Source organism: Tursiops truncatus, chromosome 1, assembly GCF_011762595.2.
Source record: "Tursiops truncatus isolate mTurTru1 chromosome 1, mTurTru1.mat.Y, whole genome shotgun sequence".
Taxonomy (NCBI): Eukaryota; Metazoa; Chordata; class Mammalia; order Artiodactyla; family Delphinidae; genus Tursiops; species Tursiops truncatus.
In genome coordinates, this window is record NC_047034.1 from 167,863,039 (window position 1) to 167,887,075 (window position 24,037).

Below are 24,037 nucleotides of genomic sequence, written 5' to 3' on the forward strand. Positions count from 1 at the left end.
TTCTCCACACCCTCTCCAGCATTTGTTGTTTGTAGATTTTCTGATGGTGCCCATTCTGACTGGTGTGAGGTGATACCTCATTGTAGTGTTGATTTGCATTTCTCTAATAATTAGTGATGTTGAGCAGCTTTTCATGTGCTTCTTGGTCATCTGTATGTCTTCTTTGGAGAAATGTCTATTTAGTTATTTTGCCCATTTTTGGATTGGGTTGTTTGTTTTTTTAATATTGAGCTGCTTGAGCTGTTTATATATTTTGGAGATTAATCCTTTGTCAGTTGCTTCGTTTGCAGATATTTTCTCTCATTCTGAGTGTTGTTTTTTTGTCTTGTTTATGGTTTCCTTTGCTGTGCAAAAGCTTTTAAGTTTCATGAGGTCCCATTTGTTTATTTTTGTTTTTATTTCCGTTACTCTAGGAGGTAGGTCAAAAAAGATCTTGCTGTGATTTATGTCAAAGAGTGTTGTTTTCCTGTAGGAGTTTTATAGTGTCTGGTCTTACATTTAGGTCTTTAATCCATTTTGAATTTATTTTTGTGTATGGTGTTAGGGAGTGTTCTAATTTCATTCTTTTACATGTAGCTGTCCAGTTTTCCCAGCACCACTTATTGAAGAGACTGTCTTTTCTCCATTGTATATCCTTGCCTCCTTTGTCGTAGATTAGTTGACCATAGGTGCATGGGTTTATCTCTGGGCTTTCTATCTTGTTCCATTGATCTGTGTTTCTGTTTTTGTGCCAGTACCATATTGTCTTGATTACTGTAGCTTTGTAGTTAGTATAGTCTGAAGTCAGGGAGTCTGATTCCTCTAGCTCCGTTTTTGGCTTTGGCTATTCAGGGTCTTTTGTGTCTACATACAAACTTTAAGATTTTTTGTTCTAGTCCTGTAAAAAATGCCATTGGTAATTTGATAGGGATTGCATTGAATCTGTAGATTACTTTGGGTAGTATAGTCATTTTCACAATATTGTTTCTTCCAATCCAAGAACATGGTCTATCTATCTCTCCATCTGTTGGTATCATCTTTAATTTCTTTCATCAGTGTCTTGTAGTTTTCTGCCTGCTTAGGTAGGTTTATCCCTAGGTATTTTATTCTTTTTGTTGCGATGGTAAATGGGAGTGTTTCCTTAATTTCTCTTTCAGATTTTTCATAATTGGTGTATAGGAATATAAGATTTCTGTGCATTAATTTTGTGTTGTGCAACTTTACCAAATTCATCAATTAGCTCTAGTAGTTTTCTGGTGGCATCTGTAGGATTCTCTCCGTGTAGTATCATGTCATCTGCAAACTGACAGTTTTACTTCTTTTCCAATTTGTATTCCTTTTATTTCTTTTTCTTCTCTGATTGCCGTGGCTAGGACTTCCAACACTGTTGAATAATAGTGGTGAGAGTGGACATCCTTGTCTTGTTCCTGATCTTAGGGGAAATGCTTTCAGTTTTTCACCATTGAGAATGATGTTTGCTGTGGGTCTGTCATATATGGCCTTTATTATGTTGAGGTAGGTTCCCTCTGTGCCCACTTTCTGTAGAGTTTTTATCGTAAATGCGTGTTGAATTTTGTCAAAAGCCTTTTCTGCATCTGTTGAGATGATTGTATGGTTTTTATTCTTCAGTTTGTTAATATGGTGTATCACATTGATTGATTTGAATATATTGAAGAATCCTTGCAACCCTGGGATAAATCCCACTTGATCATGGTGTATGATCCTTTTAATATGTTGTTGGATTCTGTTTGCTAGTATTGTGTTGAGGATTTTTGCATCTATATTCATCAGTGATATTGGTCTGTAATTTTCTTGTTTTGTAGTGTATTTGTCTGGTTTTGGTATCAGAGTGATGGTAGCCTCATAGAATGAGTTTGGGAGTGTTCCTTCCTTTGCAATTTTTTGGAAGAGTTTGGGAAGGATGGGTGTTAGCTCTTCTCTGAATGTTTGATAGAATTCACCTGTGAAGCCATCTGGTCCTGGACTTTTGTTTGTTGGAAGTTTTTTTTTTTTTTTTTTTTTCCTGAGGTACGCGGGCCTCTCACTGTTGTGGCCTCTCCCGCTGCAGAGCACAGGCTCCAGACACGCAGGTTCAGCGGCCACGGCTCACGGGCCCAGCCGCTCCGCCGCGTGTGGGATCTTCCCGGACCAGGGCACGAACCTGTGTCCCCTGCATCGGCAGGCGGACTCTCAACTACTGCGCCACCAGGGAAGCCCTGTTGGAAGATTTTTAATCACAGTTTCAATTTCATTACTTGTGATTGGTCTGTTCATATTTTCTATTTCTTCCTGGTTCAGTCTTGGAAGGTTATACCTTTCTAAGAATTTTTCCATTTCTTCCAGGTTGTCCATTTTGTGGGCATAGAGTTGCTTGTAGTAGTCTCTTAGGATGCTTTGCATTTCTGCAGTGTCTGTTGTAACTTCTCCTTCATTTCTAATTTCATTGATTTGAGTCCTCTCCCTCTTTTCCTTGATGAGTCTGGCTAATGGTTTATCAATTTCGTTTATCTTCTCAAGAACCAGCTTTTAGTTTTATTGATCTTTGCTATTGTTTTCTTTGTTTCTATTTCATTTATTTCCGCTCTGATCTTTATGATTTCTTTCCTTCTGCTAACTTAGGGTTTTCTTTGTTTTTTCTCTAGTTCCTTTAGGTGTAAGGTTAGATTGTTTATTTGAGATTTTTCTTGTTTCTTGAGGTAGGCTTGTATAGCTATAAACTTCCCTCTTAGAACTGCTTTTGCCACATCCCATAGATTTTGGAACATCGTTTTTTCATTGTCATTTATCTCTAGGTATTTTTTCATTTCCTCTTTGATTTCTTCAGTGATCTCTTGGTTACTTAGTAATGTATTGTTTAGCCTCCATGTGTTTGTGTTTTTTACCTTTTTTTCCCTGTAATTGATTTCTAATCTCATAGCGTTGTGGTCAGAAAAGAATGCTTGATATGATTTCAATTTTCTTAAATTTACTGAGGCTTGGACTCCCCTGGTGGCGAAGTGGTTAAGAATCTGCCTGCCAATGCAGGGGACACGGGTTCAAGCCCTGGTCCGGGAAGATCCCACATGCCATGGAACAGCTAGGTCCATGTGCCACAACGGCTGAGCCTGCGCTCTAGAGCCCGCGAGCCACAACTGCTGAGCCCACGTGCCTGGAGCCCGTGTTCCGCAGCAAGAGGATCCACCACAATGAGGAGCCTGCGCACCGCAACAAAGAGTAGCCCCCGCTGGACGCAACCAGTGAAAACCCGCGCGCAGCAACAAAGACCCAACGCAGCCAAAAATAAATAAATAAATTTATTAAAAAGAAAAAACTTTACTGAGGCTTGATTTGTGACCCAAGATGTGATCTATCCTGGTGAATGTTCTGTGCGCACTTGAGAAGAAAGTGTAATCTGCTGTTTTTGGATGGAATGTCCTATAAATATCAATTAAATCTATCTGAGCTATTGTGTCTTTTAAAGCTTGTGTTTCCTTATTAATTTTCTGTCTGGATGATCTGTCCATTGGTGTAAGTGAGCTGTTAATGTCCCCCACTATTATTGTGTTACTGTCGGTTTCCTCTTTTATAGCTGTTAGCAATTGCCTTATGTATTGAGCTGCTCCTTTACTGGGTGCATATATATTTATAATTGTTATATCTTCTTCTTGGATTGATCCCTTGATCATTATGTAGTGTCCTTTGTTGTCTCTTGTAACATTCTTTATTTTAAAGTCTGTTTTATCTGATATGAATATTGCTATCCCAGCTTTCTTTTGATTTCCATCTGCATGGAATATCTTTTTCCATCCCCTCACTTTCAGTCTGTATGTGTCCCTAGGTCTGAAGTGGGTCTCTTGTTGACAGCATATATATGGGTCTTGTTTTTGTATCCATTCAGCGAGCCTACGTCTTTTGGTTGGAGCGTTTAATCCATTCATCTTTAAGGTAATTATCGATATGTATGTTCCTGTTAACCATTTTCTTAATTGTTTTGGGTTTGTTTTTGTAGGTCCTTTTCTTCTTTTGTGTTTCCCACTTAGAGAAGTTCCTTTAGCATTTGTTGTAGAGCTGGTTTGGTGGTGCTGAATTCTCTTAGCTTTTGCTTGTCTGTAAAGCTTTTGGTTTCTCCATCAAATATGAATGAGATCCTTGCTGGGTAGAGTAATCTTGGTTGTTGGTTCTTCCCTTTCATCACTTTAAGTGTATCATGCCACTCTCTTCTGGCTTGTAGAGTTTCTGCTGAGAAATCAGCTGTTTAACCTTATGGGAGTTCCCTTGTATGTTATTTGTCATTTTTCCCTTGCTGCTTTCAATAATTTTTCTTTTTCTTTAATTTTTGCCAATTTGATTACTATGTGTCTTGGCGTGTTTCTCCTTGGGTTTATCCTGCCTGGGACTCTCTGCTCTTCCTGGACTTGGGTGGCTATTTCCTTTCCCATGTTAGGGAAGTTTTCGACTATAATCTCTCCAAATATTTTCTCGGGTCCTTTCTCTCTCTCTCTTCTCCTTCTGGAACCCTTATAATGCGAATGTTTTTGCGTTTAATGATATCCCAGAGATCTCTTAGGCTGTCTTCATTTCTTTTCATTCTTTTTTCTTTATTCTGTTCTGTGGCAGTGAATTCCACCATTATGTCTTCCAGGTCACTTATCCGTTCTTCTGCCTCAGTTATTATGCTATTGATTCCTTCTAGTGTATTTTTCATTTCAGTTATTGTATTGTTCATCTCTGTTTGTTTGTTCTTTAATTCTTCTAGATGTTTATTCTTTAATTCTTCTAGGTCTTTGTTAAACATTTCTTGCATCTTCTCGGTCTTTGCCTCCATTCTTTTTCCGAGGTCCTGTATCATCTTCACTATCATTATTCTGAATTCTTTTTCTGGAAGGTTGCCTATCTCCACTTCATTTAGTTGTTTTTCTGGGGTTTTACCTTGTTCCTTCATCTGGTATATAGCCCTCTGCCTTTTCTTCTTGTCTATCTTTCTGTGAATATGGTGTTTGTTCCACAGGCTGCAGGATTGTAGTTTTTCTTGCTTCTGCTGTCTGCCCTCTGGTGGATGAAGCTATCTAAGAGGTCTGTGCAAGTTTCCTGATCCCGTTTGTTTATTAAAACCCAGTGATTAAACTTGTCTGTGTCCCAAATATTTTTCAGAATTTATATATTAGTCATTTCATAAAAAGAGCTCTGAGGGAAAACAATTTTCCCATAATGTAAAAATTTGCAAAAATCTTGAAATCATAGCATTGCTCTACTGTTGGAATTTACTTATTCTGTATTTTAAAGTAGTAGAAATTCAGTGTGCCTCTAAGAGTTGAATTCTTATAGAGAGTTGGGGAGGCTCCTTTAAGCATCTCTAAATTCAGGTAATTATGAATCTCATCCAGAGATTGTCACTTTTCCTGTGGTGCAAGACAAGGGGGAAAGAATTTGTCTTTGTCCTGGGAATGTTGGTAGTACCTCTTGTAACAGAGAGCTGCTGTCATTTGTTCAGTCAACAAATTTGAATGCCTATCCTGTGTAAGGAACTTTGCTTGGCACTGTGGATGATGCCTTAAGGAATATTTTAAGTAGAAGAATAACCAATCAAATCAATTCTTTAGAGAGACCATAATTCAGGCAGTATTGCACATGATATGTTAAAATAAGAAAATGGAGGCAGTGATTTGAGACTATCTCTTGTTAACTCAGTGCAGTAGTAAGGGCCTAATTAAGGTATAGGCGTTGGGAATGGACCAGAAAGGAAAGAACAAATCTGAGACAGTATGTTAAATTTACTTCCCTTCTTCTAGCTAACTTGGTATTAATTGTCCTTTAAATCTGGCAGTTGGTGTTTCTGTCTCTGTGTCTCTCCCTCCCTTGCTTCCTCCCGCCTACCTCTTCTTCTCCCTACTCTAACACACCAAAGGTTACTGCACCTCTCCATCAGTAATGGTAGGAGAGGGTTAGTATATCACAGTCTCACTAGACACTAGGTGTGTATCTGTGTCCAGTTTTTTAAAGGACTGAGTATCTCCTAAAGAGGTGTGTGCTTTCTCTCAGCTCTTTTTGTGAATTATTGCTTTAAATCAAAACTTTAACCACTTGAATAGAGTAACAGTTCTTGCTGTGTACGCAGCTAATTTTTAAAAAGCATGTTATATGTGTTATGTTACCCGTGGAAGAAATGTTTTGTCTAATGTTTTGGGGTTGGGTACATTTGATACAGTTTTGAAGGAAAAGTTTGTCTACATCTTTGGTTTTTTTGTTAAGAGGAAACTACTCCTGAGTTTGTGTTTCGTCTTAACAAATCCTCCAGAAAGTAGTCTTCCCCTTTTCCATGAATGGAAATTAGAGCTGAATTCATGCATATATGAAACAAAATGTTAATTTAAATGTACAGTTTCCTCAAGCTCTCTATAGCTCTTAAAAAGGATTCTTCTGTGGATGCAGAATTAATCAGAAGCATTTCAGAGAGATGCATATAAAATGGACTGGTTATATAAAATCAGAAGATTCATAAAAATTGAAAAGAGACCACCACATACCACATACATGAATACATGAATATACACATTCATCATAAGACTATGAGGCAACAGCGAATTTAAACCCACCCATAGTTACCATAATCTGAGTTCCATACTTTGAGAAAATTATTTACCTTGGTAGGCCACAAAGGAAGAATAACAGTTGGTCTAATAATGCTTTATTGTTCCTTATGGTCTGTGAAGGGAAGGCTAAAGACAAATTGGTTTGAGGTGTGTGTAACAAAGGAGATTTACAACGTATTTTTATGACGGTGCAGTAATTTTGAGAAGATGGTTAAATGTCTCCTTTTCCATGTTCCCCAGACCAGTGTGAGTGTTTATATTCTACTGTTCTTCCAAAAAAGATTTGAACCTGCCCCAGAGAGATTAGTTGGTTTAGTCTCAATGAGATCTTTTATTTCTATAAGGAATCAGAGTAGATGGTTCCCTTCAGCTTTGTGTTTATTCCTTTTGTGGGATCCTTTTAATATATTCTATTTGCTGTGTGATGTTTAAATTATCATTAAATTGTACATCCAAGTGTTGAATGATTTTGTGGAATTTGTAAGCCAAATAAAATTTTAAAAATCCTTTGTAAGCTTAACTTTCCACCTAAAACTTCTGGTACAATAGAATAATTCAATAAAAATTATGTTTCTGCGAATTCCCTGGCAGTCCAGTGGTTGGGACTAGGTGCTCTCACTGCTGGGGCCCCAGGTTCGATCCCTGGTCTGGGAACTAAGATCCGGCAAGCTGTGTGGCATGGCCAAAAAGAAAAAAAAAAATTATCTGTTTCTTCCTTAATTTTCACCCCAGCAGTATGAAAGGGTAGGCAACAGTACAGATGTGAAGTGAGAACTGAATGTTGTAGAAGTGCTGCCTATCTAATGAAATCTTAATCAAAGTATCCTTTTGTTGTCTAGAAAGCTTTTTTATCTATTTATTTGTTTGTTTATTTATTTAATTCTTTTGGCTGCTCCGGTTGCGGCACACAGATCTTTGCTGCGGCATGTGGACTCTTAGTTGAGGCATGCGTGTGGGTTCTAGTTCCCTGACCAGGGATCGAAACTGGGCCCCCTGCATTTAGGAATGCGAGTCTTACCCACTGGACCACCAGGGAGTTGCCTAGAAAGCTTTTTAAAACAGAATCTGGGGACTTCCCTGCTTGCACAGTGGTTAAGAATCCACCTGCCAATACAGGGGACATGGGTTCCATCCCTAGTCCAGGAAGTTCCCACATGCCACACAGCAACTAAGCCCATGCGCCATAACTACTGAGCCTGCACTCTAGAGCCCAGGAGCCACAACTGCTGAGCCCACGTGCCGCAACTAATGAAGCTGGTGCACCTAGAACCTGTGCTCCGCAACAAGAGAAGCCCCTGCAATGAGAAGCCCACACACCACAACGAAGAGTAGCCCCCACTCGCCACAACTAGAGAAAGCCTGTGCACAGCAACGAAGACCCGAAATATGGCCAAAAATAAATAAAATGTTTTTAAAAATCATTAAAAAAAAAACAGAATCTGGAATTTAATATTTTTTGTGGCTTAAAGGAACCTTAGATATCTTCTAATCTTACTCTTATACTTTATAGTTGAATATGCTGGTGCCTGAGAAGTGTGACTTGCTTATGATCACATAGTTGATTAACAGCAGAACCAGGCCCAAGTCTAGAATTGGCTGGTAGGGCAGTTTCTTATATACATACTCAACTCATACTGAATTATGTACCTCAGTATGTCCTAACCTTGAAATAGGAGGAACTTAGGCCACTGGTTGAAGGCCATATGAACTGATGTGACCAATTTGTGCCTAAGACATTTGCCATTGCAATCTTTGGGCCACACACAGCTACTCAGTTCTTCACTTTATCATCCATCTATCTCCTCAGTGTGGAGGAAGCCCTCTTTTTGTCTGCTAAATTTGAACACGGGTATCATTTTTAGACCTAATATTTCCAAACTTTGCAGTGGGAAGTAATGGCAGTCTGCTTTTCTGTTTCAGCTCAGACAGCTATAACTGCACCAAAGACGTGGAAGAAACCAAAAGATCGGACCCGAACCAGTGAAGAGGTGTTAGAGGCAGAATCGGAGGTAAGGGGCAGCAGTAAATCTCTTCAGCTCATCTTCAGAACAGTGGTGCCATTTCCTAAAACAAGTGTGGGTTTGTAACTTTTTCTTGAGATACTGTTTTCCAAGCAAATATATCAAGCTCAGGGTCTGATTTTTTTTTTTTAATCCATTTACAGAATTTTTAAAAGATTGTTAATAGCGTGTTCAGTTTCGTTGAATTCTTGTCTCTGTTTCAAAATACCTCTTCTCAAGTGGCAAAAATAAGTATTGTTTATTTTTTTTCCTTATATTAAGCAGATGGGAAGACTAATCTGGTTTTTTAAAAACAGGGTTATTTTCAAATACCTATTAGCAGTGCTGGTGGAAATCATCAGATATATTTTAAGGAAATTGATTTTCAATCTGTTGTCTTTTACCTGCATCCCAGGAATATAACTTTTCACATATGGTTTGTCTATTTGAACTAAGCCGTGCCAGATTTCGCTGTAGGGTACAACACACCAGGTCCAGGACATGATGTGAGGAAGAATCAAGAGCAGATTCAGTCCTAAGGAGTGCTCTACCAATTTCATAGTCTCTACTCTGAGTATCCTTAGTCTTATGTACTGAAGCTTTTAATGAAGAGTAATATAAACAATCTCTATGTTGCTTTTTTCTTCTTGAGCTCTTCTTGTATCTACTTTATGAAAATAATTTTCATTGAATGTTTAAGATAACATTAAAATGTAGAAATTACTTTAAAATAACTTTAAATGCATTTATTTCATAAAACTTTTCTAGCTAGTTATAATTCTTACCCCTTCAGGCAGCTCACTGTACCCCTTTGTTACTTCTCCCTGTCCTGTCATTGTTCGTACATGATGCTCGGTTGATGTCACAGTTAGTCCCATAGCAACCCCTAAAATGTTTCATGGGAGTGATTTCATTATGGTTATCATGGCGTAAGAACTGGCAATAAGTTATAGAGGTGCAAATAGTTGCTACACTCCTTCTGCAACTGAACAAGAAAATGTTGCTCCTACAAAGAATAAAATACCTTCCAGAGGCAGGAGAATAGCATACATTCCTGGTATGGCTGTAAGAGCTTCACAGACTGGTTTCTCTTTCGATTCAGCTGTTATTTATTCACTTTGTTCTGTTATACTTTGTGTTTCTTTTCCCTGTGGCTGTTTTTCAAAGCATTATTGAATATTAAATGGGTGGGTCACTATTCCTGTGCCTCCAGGTATTCATCCTCATCTTCAGGTCGGGGTTGACAAACTTCTCCTGTAATGGTCCAGATGGTAAAGTAACTATCAGGCTTTGTGGATTGTATGATCCCTGTCACAATTTCTCAACTCTGCTGCTATAGCCCAAAAGCAACCATAGACAATGTGCAAATTAATGAGTGGCTGTATTTCAGTAAAAGTTTATTGAAATTTGAATTTCATATAATATTCACGTATCATAAAATATTCTTCTTTGAAATGTTTTTCTACCATTACAAGTGTAAAAACCATCCTTACCTTGCACACTATACAAAAACAGGTGAGGAGCCAGATTTGGCCCACGGGCCATAGTTTGCTAAAACCTGCTTTAGATTGTTATTCTTCATACAGAAGAACTGTTTGGACTCATTTTGAACCAATCCCTTTTTTCTTAACCTTATAGTTTAAAAGTGTAATAAAAAGATATTTGGTCATTTGCACACAGACTTTGTCCAGAAATCCTATTCCCTTGTCTTTCCTAAAATTGAGCATTTACTGGAGTAGTTTAGTAAATATTGGTTGTCACTGTCTTCATTTTTCACTGATCATCAAGGTCTTCTTCTCTTAGATTTTTCTCAGCCTTTAAAAGAATGTGTTTTAGATATCAGCATATTTTAGGTTATATATTGAGTTGTTACATCATTGCAAGTACTTAACCAAATTCTTTAAATTATACCCTAGAGGGCTTCCCTGGTGGCGCAGTGGTTGAGAGTCCGCCTGCCGGTGCAGGGGACACAGGTTCATGCTCCGGTCCGGGGGGATCCCACACGCCGTGGAGCGGCTGGGCCCATGAGCCATGGCTGCTGGGCCTGCGCGTCTGGAGCGTGTGCTCCGCTACGGGAGAGGCCACGGCAGTGAGAGGCCCGTGTACCGCAAAAAAAAAAAAAAAAAATTATAGCCTAGAAAGGTAGCTTGAAGGATGATTCATCTTAAAATTGTTAGTCAGGGCATCCTAAAATTTACTTTAAATTTTTAGGATATTTCATTGATTGTTACATATGTAGTTGTCAATCTGATTTTCTAGCACTTTAAAAACTCGTGCATTAAGCAGGCAGTTTTGTCAACTAAATTCTTGTTTTAGTAAGTTCCTATAAAAGTTTCTGCTTTGACAGTCTGGCCAATAAAGTGTTTTCTTTTTTCAATCTGGTTTTCTGGGTAAACAACTGAAGAACTGTTAGACATTTACAAACTAATTGAGCAGAGCTCCATCCTGCTGAAGGAAAAATAATCATAAATATTTAATGCAGCAGTTTTTTTGTGGATTCCCTTGAAAAATATCCCTTCTAATAATGTGCCTCAGACGCCTCATTGATTCTTTGTGCTCTGAATTACGGTTTGTCATTCATAGACCAAGTTTCTTTATACTTTTTTTTCCAGTTAGAAGTTGACTTTCTAAATAATGCATCCTCTGTTTATATCTAATAGATTGTCTGCTGTTGTTGGTTTTAGGTACAGAGAAGATGACTCAATAAATTTTTTTCTCTAAAGCAGCATTTTTTCACACTTTACAGGATCTGTATGAGTTCTATATGATTGTATAATGTAGTTATACTGCTCTGTAATAAGTTTAAGTACCATTTACAGACTCACATGCCAGATTATTAAAGATCTTCTTGATGGCCTGTACTTAATTATGAGGTGGTATGACAAGGTTGTTTTGAATTTAGACTATAGTAGAGTATAGAATAAGAAAAAGTGAGGCTGCTAATTCATTATTCAAACTTGGTAGATCAGTTTCTTCTCAAAGTATAAAAGATGCCTCACTGGGCTTCCCAGGTGGTGCGGTGGTTGGGAGTCCGTCCGCCTGCCGATGCAGGGGACGTGGGTTCGTGCCCCGGTCCGGGAGGATCCCACATGACGCGGAGTGAGCCATGGCCGCTGAGCCTGCACGTCCGGAGCCTGTGCTCTGCAACGGGAGAGGCCACAGCAGTGAGAGGCCCACATACTGCAAAATAAAAAAAAAAAGCCTCACTTTTTGCCATGTTTTATAAAAATAAATCATTTTTGTCTTTTATTTTCTTGGAATTTTTATGTCTGTCTTTCTTTTGATGGTTTCTGTGCTCTTCCTGTTGGAAGAACAAGGGAGGGAGGGAGAGAGAGAGAGAGAGAGAAGGGAGTGTATTTGCGTGAATTTTTTATTTCCATTTTAGAAACAAGGCCTGAAAACCATCTGTTTCTATTGATAACATTTTAAAATTTAGCGTCTTTTCCCCATGATCTGATTTTAGTAGAAGAAAATTTATTAGTGTCATATCTGTTATAATACTTAATAACTAAGTAGGGTTTGTAACTCTTTAATTAAAAATTTTTTTTTCATAAATCAGTTGGGGTGACTACTTCCTGGTGTGTATGACATCCTTTTATACCATCCTCTGTTCAGCCAATTCAGTAGAGCCCCTAATTTGGCTCTCCTAGTGTGAATTTATCCACTGGAATTTGTGGTAAATTGCTGTTTCCTCTGAGAGCTTCTTCCAAAGGATTGTTTTCAGAGTGCTTCCCTTTGAAAAAGAAAGACTTAAAGTTCATTGAGACCTTCGCCTCAGGGAGTTTTGAGGGCTGATATAGCCCTTAAGAATTACTTTTTTTTTTTTTTTTTTTGGATCTGAAACTGAGATGGTCAAAAATAATCTGGTGAATAATTTTAATTCTATTTTGCCTTTTAAAAATAGGATGCACTGGAACCCAGATTTCTCCCTGGGGGAATATATTCCAAGCGTTTTTCTATGTATAATTTGAACAAGGTCACAATCTCAGAGAATCCTAAGAACCAATAAACAAAATAGATTTTAACTAACAAGTGTCCTCCTTGTTACATGTGAGCGATGGTCAGCTTTGTGGGACTTAAACATATTTTAAACTATTCATTGAACTCTATTTCACGGCCAGAGGACAGCACAAAAAATACCCTCTAGTGTGTTTCTTTTTATATTTGCTGAGCTTTAGTGGCAAGGGTAATAGTGCTTGATATAGATTCTGACTAGAACTCCTTCATGTCCATCAAGTTCCAAGGATTAACAGTTCTTTCCTTTTTAACCTTCGGTATATTTAGATTTCATTAGTCATGTTAAAGCATTTCAGTAGCCATTTGAATTGTCTGCTTTATCCCAGGACATGAAATGAGAAAAGTGTTTTAAATAAACTTACCATTTTAGTACCATATGCTGAACACAGACATCCTTATCTTGAGTGACATGTTTTCCTATGCTTTTTGAGGGGATAAATGTGGGTCTTCCTGTGTATTTACACACAGTGAAAAGAATATAACCTCTGTGTTCACTTATGCTTTAGCCTAAAGCAGAAGAGGAGCTTTCAGGTGACAAAGTACTTGAATCTGAACAGGATAAAATGAGCCAAGGGTTTCATCCTGAAAGAGACCCCTCTGACCTAAAAAATGTGAAAACTGTGGAAGAAAATGGAGAAGAAGCTGAGCCTGTACGTAATGGTGCTGAGAGTGTTTCTGAGGGTGAAGGAATAGATGCTAATTCAGGCTTCACTGATAGTTCTGGTGAAGGGGTCACATTCCCATTTAAATCAGGTAAGTTTATCTGTCTTCCTGTGTATGTCTTTCCTTCTCTCCTTCACTCTACTGCAACTTAGAGAAATGTTGCCTCCTTATGAAGAAATATTGGATGGAAGGAAGAGGCTCATCACAATGTAATATTTACAGAATAGATCAGCAGGCGGGCGTTAGTAGCTAGCAAATCCAGAGAGTCCTATGTTGGCGGAAGTGATATCTGATGCTGGTATTCTGCTTTCACTGGCATTGGAGGAGCAGCTGGCAAAGGAAATCAGTGCTAGGTTGGTAGAATTCGACAAGAGAGATTTAATTTTTTCATTTTAATTGAAAGATATTTCAGATATGATGGCCGTGTTCCTTGAGATAGTGTACTTGTCATTTCACAAACCTTGAACTTAGTTTGTTGATAAAACTCACTCTGTAGAGCTGAACTTCAGTAGGCAGTTGGAAGCAGTAAGACTAAGTTATTAAGCACCTGTGGTATGGGACGTGCCCTATGAAATATGTGATAAACCTTAGAGGATCTTTCACCTTTAGACACCGTCAAATGGCACTAAACCTCTGTCCTAATACCATGTAAACCATGGTTGACTTTGAGATTTATGGATATTTGGTGTGGACATGGGGGGAAAGGTAGAAAATTGGGGTTAGGTGAAAAGTTTTTCTTAGTCTGCCAAATCTGAAGTGATGTCTGCATGAGGTAGTGTTTGAATGTAAAATATCAGGCCTCAGAAATAGTCTCGACCAGTGCTTTTCCAACTTCTGGTTTTAACCCATTTAATAGGTTGTGAAATTAATTTAGTGAGTTATAACCAACATTTTTTAAAAAGGAGAAGAGAATAAAAATTGTCAGTGCATTACATGCACTACGGGAAGTATTGTTTTTTTAAGCTTTTCATTTCATTTATCTATGTGTGTGTTTGCTCAGAGTCATGAAATCACTATATTTCTTACTGTGAGTTGTAGTCAAAAATGTTTGAAAGCCATTGATCGATCGATCCCACCTTAATATACTGATCACTTAAATTTAGTGAAAACACTACCAGTGAACTGTACTCCTAATGGGCTTTATGAAATTGTATGGTTAAGCTATTGTAAATTTTGTTTAAATTTCTAAGCAATTCTTAGAAATTGTTAGAGCAAATGGCATTTGAATTAAATGTTTAATTAAGCATCGTTGGGTTTGGGGTTTATTACAGATTACAGTAATTGTGGGGTTTGGCTCAGATTTGAGGGGTAAAGTTTTAAAGCTCAATATACTGACATTTAAAGCTCAATGTACTGACACTTCTTCTAAAGATCCAGGCTTATACTGCCAAGCGCTTGGGCTACCACCAATCCTTGTTCAGGGATTGAAGGACTATTGTCATTTTTAGGACTGTATAAATTATCTTTTTATCCTTTAGTTTGGCAAGGAAAAAGTGCACAACTATAGGCGCTAACTGTATTGATCAACTAACTGTCCTTTGCCCCAGTAATATATACTAGCAGTAATTGAGGAAAAGGGCAATTTAAAATTTAGATCCTAATAGACTGTATATATTTTAATAAATATAATATGGTAATAAAATATCTGTAAAATTCTCACAGACCATCAGTGAGTCTATGACCTGTATATTAGGAACCACTAATATAAAGAAGGATACAGTGTCCTGTCATGAAGTGATCTGGGGCCTGATTTTGATGAGTGTTTTGTTAATTAAAAGAAAAAACTGTGACTTGCTTTTATTATCCAATAAAAATTTCAAGAAATTCTCCAACTTTATATAATGATAGTAGGATTGTGAGTAATGATAGCTGAAACAATAGTAATAGTAGCAAAGTAAGTGCTGTGGCAAAGAACTAATTTAAAATTCATATTAAAGGGCTTCCCTGGGGGCGCCGTGGTTGAGAGTCCGCCTGCCGATGCAGGGGACACGGGTACGTGCCCCGGTCCGGGAAGATCCCACGAAGATCCCACATGCCGCAGAGCGGCTGGGCCCGTGAGCCATGGCCGCTGAGCCTGCGCGTCTGGAGCCTGTGCTCCGCAACGGGAGAGGCCACAACAGTGAGAGGCCCGCGTACCGTAAAAAAAAAAAAAAAAAATTCATATTAAAAATATTAGCTAAGAATATGTTTAGTGATCAGGGAAAATAATCTATACACTGCTTAGACTTTTCAGAATCTTTAATAAATTATTTGCTTTTGTGTTTTACATCCTTTTACCTTTTTCTTTTTTCCCTCCAAAGTAACATTTCCAAGTGAACATACAAAGTATCCTTCTTTTTTAGGAAACCAAGAGTATTATTATGTACAAACTACTGGGTGTAAGATAGGCTACAGGATGTATTGTACAACATGAGGAATAGAGCCAATATTTTGTAATAACTGCAAATGGAGTATAACCTTTAAAAATTGTATTTAAAAAAAAGGCTTGGTAGTTTATTTAATGAGGATTATTACATGTCCCTGACCAAGGGCTGCTTAATGTATAAATGAAATGGTTCCTATAGCACCTTACTTCAGATTACTTTACTATTCAAAGGTATCCAGAAGGGGATAAAAGAACAAATAACAGTTTAAATCTTTGTATGACATTTTCTGACTGAAGCTCAGTGTTTCCTTGGTGGCTTTGTTTGTATCTGATGAGATAAAGTAAAATATTGCAGTCAGCTTATACTCTAACTGGATATACATATAATGACCTTATAGACAGTTGTCTGCCTGCGTTCCTCTTTTTAGAATCCTGGAAGCCTGCTGATACTGAAGGCAAGAAGCAGTATGACAGGGAGTTTTTGCTGGATATCCAGTACATGCCAGCATGTATTCAGAAACCAGAGGGCCTGCCTCCCATCAGTGATGTGGTTCTTGACAAGGTAAGCTGAGCACTCAGGGAAAGCTATGTCTTTTTGGTGGGAACTGTTTTTAACTATCAGTGCAAATATGTGAAGTGTGAGCAATTCTCAGAAATTGTTAGAGCAAATGGCATTTGAATTAAATGTTTAAGCATTGTTGGGTTTGGGTTTATTATAGATTACAATAATTGTGGGGCTTGGCTCAGATTTGAGGGGTAAAGTTTTAAACTTTATTGTCAGCTTGTAATGGCTATCTCCTAGGGATGTGGTAGAAACTGTGTCTTTTGGGCTAATATACCTATCTTTCCCCACTGTTCTAAAACCTCTATAGGGAATTAGAATGGTATTGAGGTTAGGTCAGAAACCTAGGAAAGTATTTGGCAGATCAAACTTAAGTGGGAGTTAACATAATTCAAACAGTGTATAACTCAAAATTTCCCTAAGAGATACTTAATAGGAGGATTAGTCTTTAACCTGTGCAAATAAATAGGCACCCTTTCTCTTTACATCTGTTCTTAATGGTGCATACAGAAAATTAGTCCAGTCAGTGTTTATTTCATCTGTTTATTAAAGGTGTAAAGTCAGGTGTATATCAGCCCAAATAATTTCATGTAAATCAATGATGAACCAGTTCTGGTGACTAAGCTCTCATTTTATAGAGGAACTGTTAATCCCTAATTAAAGTGTAGACGGTAACTTTGTTACAGAATGAGATCCAGTTCTTATTGGGATTTCCAGCAGCTGCCTTTCCAGACCTTATTTATATTATTTTATTCTGTTACAGCAACAGATCTTTATATTTCTCTTGCTGAGTCCTCTCTGTTAGGTACTAACATGAGGACAGTTGAATGATTGGTGGTACTAATGTGAAACTACTTCAGTACCTCAGAGGGCAAGTTTTGTTATACCCACTGAATTAGATTATCATCTTAGAAGATATTCCTTCCTGTCTTCCTGCTTTATCTGTTTCTGACTTTGGCCAATCATGAGTTGATTTCTCACTGAGCTACTTAGCTTCGCTGAGTCTATAGTCACATTATACGCCTATACAAACCCAGATATCTCCGATTAACGTGGCAGACAAAGTGAGATTTTTAACTGAGTCATCATAGGGAGTTCCCTGGCAGTCCAGTGGTTAGGACTCAGCACTTTCACTGCCAGGACCCAGGTTCAATCCCTGGTCAGGGAACTAAGATCCCGCAAGGGGCACGGCGCAACCAAGGAAAAAAAAAGAAAGAAAATTAAATGAGTCATCATACGTGAAACTTATCTCCTTTTGAGATTTGTTGTCCACTCAGAATACATCCTTTACTAACCATAAGTCAACAGCATCAAAACCAAAAGGAGCAGTACCAGGTTTCTTAGAGGCAAGTGCTTTGATGATCCTGGAAAAAGATTCCAAAATTTGGCCCTAGTTCATAAGTTCTCAAAATAGCTTGTCTTGTGCCATTCTACTGGTCCTAAGTGTCTAGTGAACCAATCCACTGATTGTCTAGCCTCCCCTTGGGAACTGTAGGCCTAATCATTCCCAGGGAACCAAAAAACCATCGTTGACTAAGGGCTCTGTGGCTAGCCCAGGAGGATCTATCAGGATTCAGATCAGACTCCCACTGGCTCAAAAAGCCAGTGCTTGTCTTTTCAGCTGACGTAACTTTTCAGTCTAAGTTTTTATCTTCGTGGCACTGAATGCTCTGGAACTTGTGTTAAGCTTTCCTTTGTTTCTTTGTGCAGATCAACCAACCCAAATTGCCAATGAGAACTCTGGATCCTCGGATTTTACCTCGAGGACCAGACTTTACTCCAGCCTTTGCAGATTTTGGAAGGCAAGCCCCTGGTGGAAGAGGTGTACCTGTAAGTGCAAGTTCCCTACAACCCAGTTAGTTAGAAACTGTCATAGACTTCATGTCATCTTGTCTAACGGCAAGAGAGCAAGCAGCTTTTATTCCTTGATTCTTCTAACCAAGAAGAAGAAGTAGGAAAGGCGAAGACTTTCCTTTCCATACTAATATTAAAACAAGGAAAGAATACACTTGAGTCATATTTACTTGAAAGAAGCTGGTCCGCATTAATTTGGTCTCGATTTTTTTTTCATATTTTTGCAGTTGAAAAGACCTGCAAATGGGTTAAAAATAGAGCCAACCTTGAATAGGATTCCTGTTCTGTCTTGAGGTGTCCTGATATGTATACTAGAGATCTCTGATGACATTCAGCTAATGGTCCTCTCTTTGTCTTTGTTTCTACAGATTTGCAAAGTGCAGAGCAGGCGTGGATTGCCAATTCTGGAACAGAGCAAAGCCCCAACTTGCACTCCACTGGAGATGTCTCACCCACCCCTGAGGAGCCTGCCTCTAGGGGTGTGCTGAATCTTTAAAAACAAACAAACAAAAAAACAGTAGTCTGTGGTGTTATATTTTCTGTTTTGCTCTTCTCATTTACTGTAGGTTGTGAAGTCAAAAATATGAAAAAACGATATGTACAAAAGAGTGCAGCTGGTAAACTGCACATTGCCTTTACACCTCCAGTGGCAGGCTCTTCAGCGGTGGAAGTGGCATCACCAATGCAGTTATGCTGGGGCGCTGCACTGTGCAGAATTTGGCAGGCTCTGCCTACTCCATGCTTTGTAGACTTACAGAAAGCATGGGGTAAAGTTGCCAGTGATGTGAATACCTCTTTTTCCCCAAGTTGGAATGGCATAGAGAACACTTAACCTGAAGTTCTGAAGGAGCTTGGGGTTTGATGTACATTTGTGGATCACCCTGTTTATACTACTTTACTTTATGTTTGTAAAAATATTTTTATATAAGGTGACATTTTTTATTTCCCCATCACCTTTTTATTTCTGGAATGGCCACTTTTGAAACCTGCTTTGAAATAAGACTACACTGTCTGAAAACAATGACACTTGGTAGACATTTGAATTATTTGCCTGCAGCCAAACACTGATTGAAAATACTTGAAGGTCTACACCGTGTTGGAGGCTTTATACAGTAAAACCTACAGAAAATCTTAATTTGAAGCATACTTTTTATTGAGCATCACCGTCTTAAAGACCTCTGTGTGTATAATATTCTGTTCTCACACAGGTTTGAAGTTTAATGTTTATCTAATTTCTCTAATTACCAAATTAAAATTTTTTCTAAATTTTTGAATTTCCACACCAGAGAGTCTTAGAAAGCAGCTTTCTAGAAACCTTTTTATACCTTGTTTTTCAGCATTATTTCCCTTGTTGGTGGGTTAAATTTATATTTGTTAACGTTTGTTTTAGTTTTGGTTTCGGTTTATATCTTTGTTTTGCCAAACATTTGAAATAATGTTGATGCCATTTTGATTGTTCCCTGGTTGATATCTGTGGTTATCATTGTTGCTCAGTTTTGTTCATATGTTAGTCACAGAAGATATGAATTCCGGCATCTCCTCTTCCCATGTATACTGTCGCTTTTCATTATCAGCTTGCTATTGTCTAATAATCAGGTATAGCATAAAGGAAATACTATGAATTAAGAATAACTATATCTCTCTCAAAATACTGAAATTAGAAAAGGAGTTTTAAAAGTAACTATCACGATGTATGTTTGCCCAATAATTTATGTGCCTGCATATATCAGATAAATGGGTTATTTGGTGCAAAGTAATGTGACAGGAAATGAGCCATTATCAATAATTTGTAGTGTCTCCAAAAAAATGTGCTTTGTTTAATTCACTTTCTTTGCATAGCTTTGTCATGTGCCACAAGCTAATTTTTAAGTGGAATTATTTTGATTAATCAGGGTAATATTAATATGTTAAGTCTTAATGCAAGTAATTATTCTTCCAACATCTCCCATAGCAAACAAACATTCTCCATGTAATTTGTCCAGCTTGCCTTGGTATATTGGTGAAGATAAAGATAGGAATTTTAAAGGATATGTATTATACATATCCTTTATATTATATATAATATAAAGGAACAATCAATAATGCTGCTTGGAAAAAACCAGCAGCCCTACTCTTCATAGTTTCTGGTTACATACAGCTTCCAAATTGGCTTATAAATAATTACCATGCAAAGATGTTAAGATCTACTAGGTATGCTTCTTAGAATAGCTTAATTTTCCAGGACTCCTGGTATAAATTTTCCTGCAACAGACTTGTTATAAAATAGTTTTAATGTGTAGCAATTGTTTTAGCGTCATATACAGTTACATACAATTTTTAAACATAAAGGTAGGTCTTTTGATGGGCAGTTAAGTGTATATCTGTTGGAAGCACCCAGGCAGTATCATCCCTCTGGTTTTTAAAAAATCAAATTACTTGGCTATTGTGGTGTTAATTTTAATAGTAATCTGTTGGCGGACATCACAGAAAGTGCCCCAGAAGAAATGTATTGAGAAAGGGCTGTGAACCTAGACTGGTAACTTGCCACTCATGTTCATTTTAACTAACTTTGAGATTCACTGAGCTGTTATAAAAATCCTAGGTGCAAAGAGGTTTCCTAAGCTCATATCATCCTTCCCTCTCTCTTAAAGGGACCCTTGGTTATCTCTCTTTAAAAAATGCTAGAATGAATATTGGTCCTGTTTTCTTTGGTTATCCAGGTAAGCAGAAGAGTTTGAGTTTATAGTCTCTGAGTGAGATAGGAGCAATGTATATTAAATTCTACAGCAGAGATGTGTATAGTTTCTTATTTAATACATTTAAGAAAAAGAGTGGGTAAAAAATCTTAAAATTTTTAGCTAACCTGAAAAAAATTGTGGCTCACTAGTTAGCCTCAAATTTTGACACTTCATTTTAGTTTTGACATTTGTGGACCCTGCACACATTATACCTCAAAGTTCCTCTTCCAGTCGTCAGTCAGGATTGTCCTTCAAGCAAAGAAACCAGGCTTTATTTCTTTGTATATATTCCATAACCCTCAGCACAGGATCCTAGATTTTGTTTGTATTTAGTAAATAAGTCATTCATTACATATGGTGCAACTTTTGAAAGATACTGTAAGTCTGACAATTTATATTAAGTTTTTCACACACAAAGGACACGAAATGTTTAAAGGTAATTATACCAGTCTATATATCACTTTTGTAAAAGTTTCTTTTTTTCCTTTGGTATTGATGATAATACCTGATATCGTACCTAGTTTTTAAGGTCCTTTTACATGCCTTATTGTATCCTGTGATCCTCGTAATAACCTGTAGGTAAGATAAGCATTTAATATGTGAGAAAGTTTAAGTTCAACAAAGTTGAGACTTGCTTACAGTAACTTTGCTCATAAGTAGCAGAATTGTATTCAAGAGTCCACAATTCTTTTGTCTTCTAATCTGCCTCTTTTCTCCACTTCACCAGACAGTGAATCCTTCTCAGAGCGTAAACATTCTCAGAGCATAAACATAAGAATGTTAGAGATTAATTAATCAAGGATGTTAAGCATTTATAAGAATAGTAATCTGTTGAGGACTCAGTATACTTAGGTAAATATTTGTGAACAGTATCTATCTTAGTTTTATCCAGAGATACAGATAAAGTTAAATTTGTCTTGGAAGGTTGCACGTGGATTATAATTTCAATTTTTTAATCCTAGACTAACATTTATATTATCTTTTCAAAACGTTTTTTCCTTTGAAACACTGTTGTTATCTATTTAGTAATATTTCTCACATCTCTGTGCTGCTCGTTTGAAATTCACTCATATTACTCATATTACCTGTCTTGGGGCAGGTAAAGAGTTGTAGCGTAAATCATATTTACTTTTTAGAAATCTCAAACATTCATTGGTGTTTGCAGTATTTTTTTGGAAGTGGACGTTTTCTAACTTTATTCAAACATGATTAAAATTATATCCACAGATTATACTATGGCTCTTACATGATTTTGACATAACTACCTTTTATTACACCCACCAATCTTTGTTCTTGACAGATTTTTATGTGCAGATGCATTGATTAAGTTAAATGTCTTGTGATCTTTGAATTTTATCCAAACATTGAAAAAGATAGTAACCCACATGAATTAACACTAGAATATATCCTGAGTTATAAGAACCAGACAATACATGGTTTACAACCTTTTCTTAACAGAATTCTTTTGCCTGAGCTACCATATCAAGGTTTCAGTAGTGTCTGGTTTAGCAGCTGTTCCCTGTTGGTACTTTTCTAGTATGGTGATCCTCTTTACCTCTCTCTCAGTTACGCCATGCGTGGTACCTCTGGGTTTATTTGACCTCAGCCTTTTCAGGTTTATGAAATAGTCTTAAGATCATATCATCAGTACCAAGTCTTTAGCTGGATGTATTTGACAAGATTGCTGTGTATTGTCCAGAAATTCTAAGTTTTGATCCTGATACATCCTTGATACTGCTGTTTCTAATTAGGGCAGATGGTAAAGGGTAAGAGAATAATTAATTCTGAGGTAAGACATGTGTAAAGGCTTTGAAGCTTATCAAAGGCCTCAGACCATGTCTCTTAGAATGTGTCTTTATATATAAAGCATGACCTTTAAATTTCTACTTAAAGGGTAGTGTTGGGACATTAAGTGAGATATGATTCTGGTCTATATGTCTTGTGTGAAGTTTTTTTTTTTCCTTTCCTTTTGAAACCTAATTGCAATATTTACTCATTGTTTAGAGAATGACATGTTAGAAAAAGTAAAGGCTGTCAGTATGCTACAGATCTGGGAGGAGCAGAACTTATTATCAACCCAAATATTTAATCGTGAAAAAGTATTTCCAGGCATTTAGAGTAGCAACAATTATGAATATTTTAATACACAGAATACAACTTTTAACTTACCATTGCTCTTACAGTAACAATTTTTAATTTGACGACCAGTGTGACATGCTAGCATATATTGGTTTTAACAGAATGAGTATAGTGGGACTCTAGAAGGAACAAAGAGTTGACAAAGAAAGGAAGACATTTTTTTCAGAGAGCAATTTAGTTGGATTTCATTAATAATAGAAGGAAGACTTGTGTTAGTATTTCTGACCCAGCAAACTTTGAGGGATCCATTTAGATCTACAGTCAGGCTGGCTGTCTATGCTATAGATAGTTTTCATGGTAAGGGTGTATTTGCATTTCACATGAAGTTTAGAGGCCCAGTTTTTGAAGCAGATTTGTAACTGTGATGATTTCTGCCTGTGAATTTTTGTAATTGTTCAAGTGACCAGTCTCAAGTCACATAACTAGTTTAAAAAAAAAAAGAAGATGCTTCAGTTAAGGGTAATCTTTTTTGTTAGGAATAACAGCTTTATCAAACATAATTTTCCATCACTTTAGTTATCTCATTTAGGATTTCATGGTCAAAAATTGTAGTGGTGTAATTGTAAATTACAGTGATGGCCTTCTAAGACATCCCCCTCCAAAAAAAAGATCACATCTAAATTGAATGCCTAGTACCCATCCTTGCATCCAGAAGTGTTTGGTGTGTTCATCAGTCCTGACTTGAGCAGCACAGCAGAGACAGTAAATTGTAAGTACTCTGTGTCGATATTATAAAAAATATTCTTGTTCTAGTTGTTGAATGTTGGACCACGGAGATCTCAACCTGGACAGCGAAGAGAACCCAGAAAGATCATCACAGTCTCTGTAAAAGAAGACGTGCACCTGAAAAAGGCGGAGAACGCCTGGAAGCCCAGCCAGAAACGAGACAGCCAAGCTGAGGATCCTGAAAACATTAAAACCCAGGTGAGAACAGAAGCACACTCTAACACTGTTTTGGAATCATAATGATATTGTTTTAATTTGTCTTTTTGCCCTGTTATTATATGTAGAGATTTTAGTTTAAGATTTTTTCTGATTTTTTTCATATTACAAGCATTATTCTAAGAGCTATCATAGATGCCAGCCACCTGCTGTTTTCTCTTGAAATTGCATTCGTGTGCTTTTCAAAGCAGACACTGTATTTAGAGGGCTCATGTATCATAGAATTCTGT

General features: G+C 37.3%; 1 protein-coding gene across 21 annotated transcripts in view; it reads left to right on the plus strand.

Moving 5' to 3' along the window:
* The window catches only part of EIF4G3 (eukaryotic translation initiation factor 4 gamma 3), a 367,975-nt gene that overhangs the window by 267,093 nt on the left and 76,845 nt on the right, over nt 1–24,037 (plus strand). For 17 of the 21 annotated variants that reach the window (XM_033841819.2, XM_033841846.2, XM_073794731.1 and 14 more), the window contains 6 exons: nt 8,469–8,557; nt 13,072–13,318; nt 16,022–16,155; nt 17,866–17,985; nt 18,378–18,488; nt 23,619–23,789. In XM_033841819.2, coding sequence (XP_033697710.1) covers nt 8,469–8,557; nt 13,072–13,318; nt 16,022–16,155; nt 17,866–17,985; nt 18,378–18,488; nt 23,619–23,789 — 872 coding nt within the window. The remainder of the gene's footprint in view (nt 1–8,468; nt 8,558–13,071; nt 13,319–16,021; nt 16,156–17,865; nt 17,986–18,377; nt 18,489–23,618; nt 23,790–24,037) is intronic. The other 4 variants (XM_073794676.1, XM_073794736.1, XM_033841840.2 and 1 more) reach the window with 1 other exon arrangement.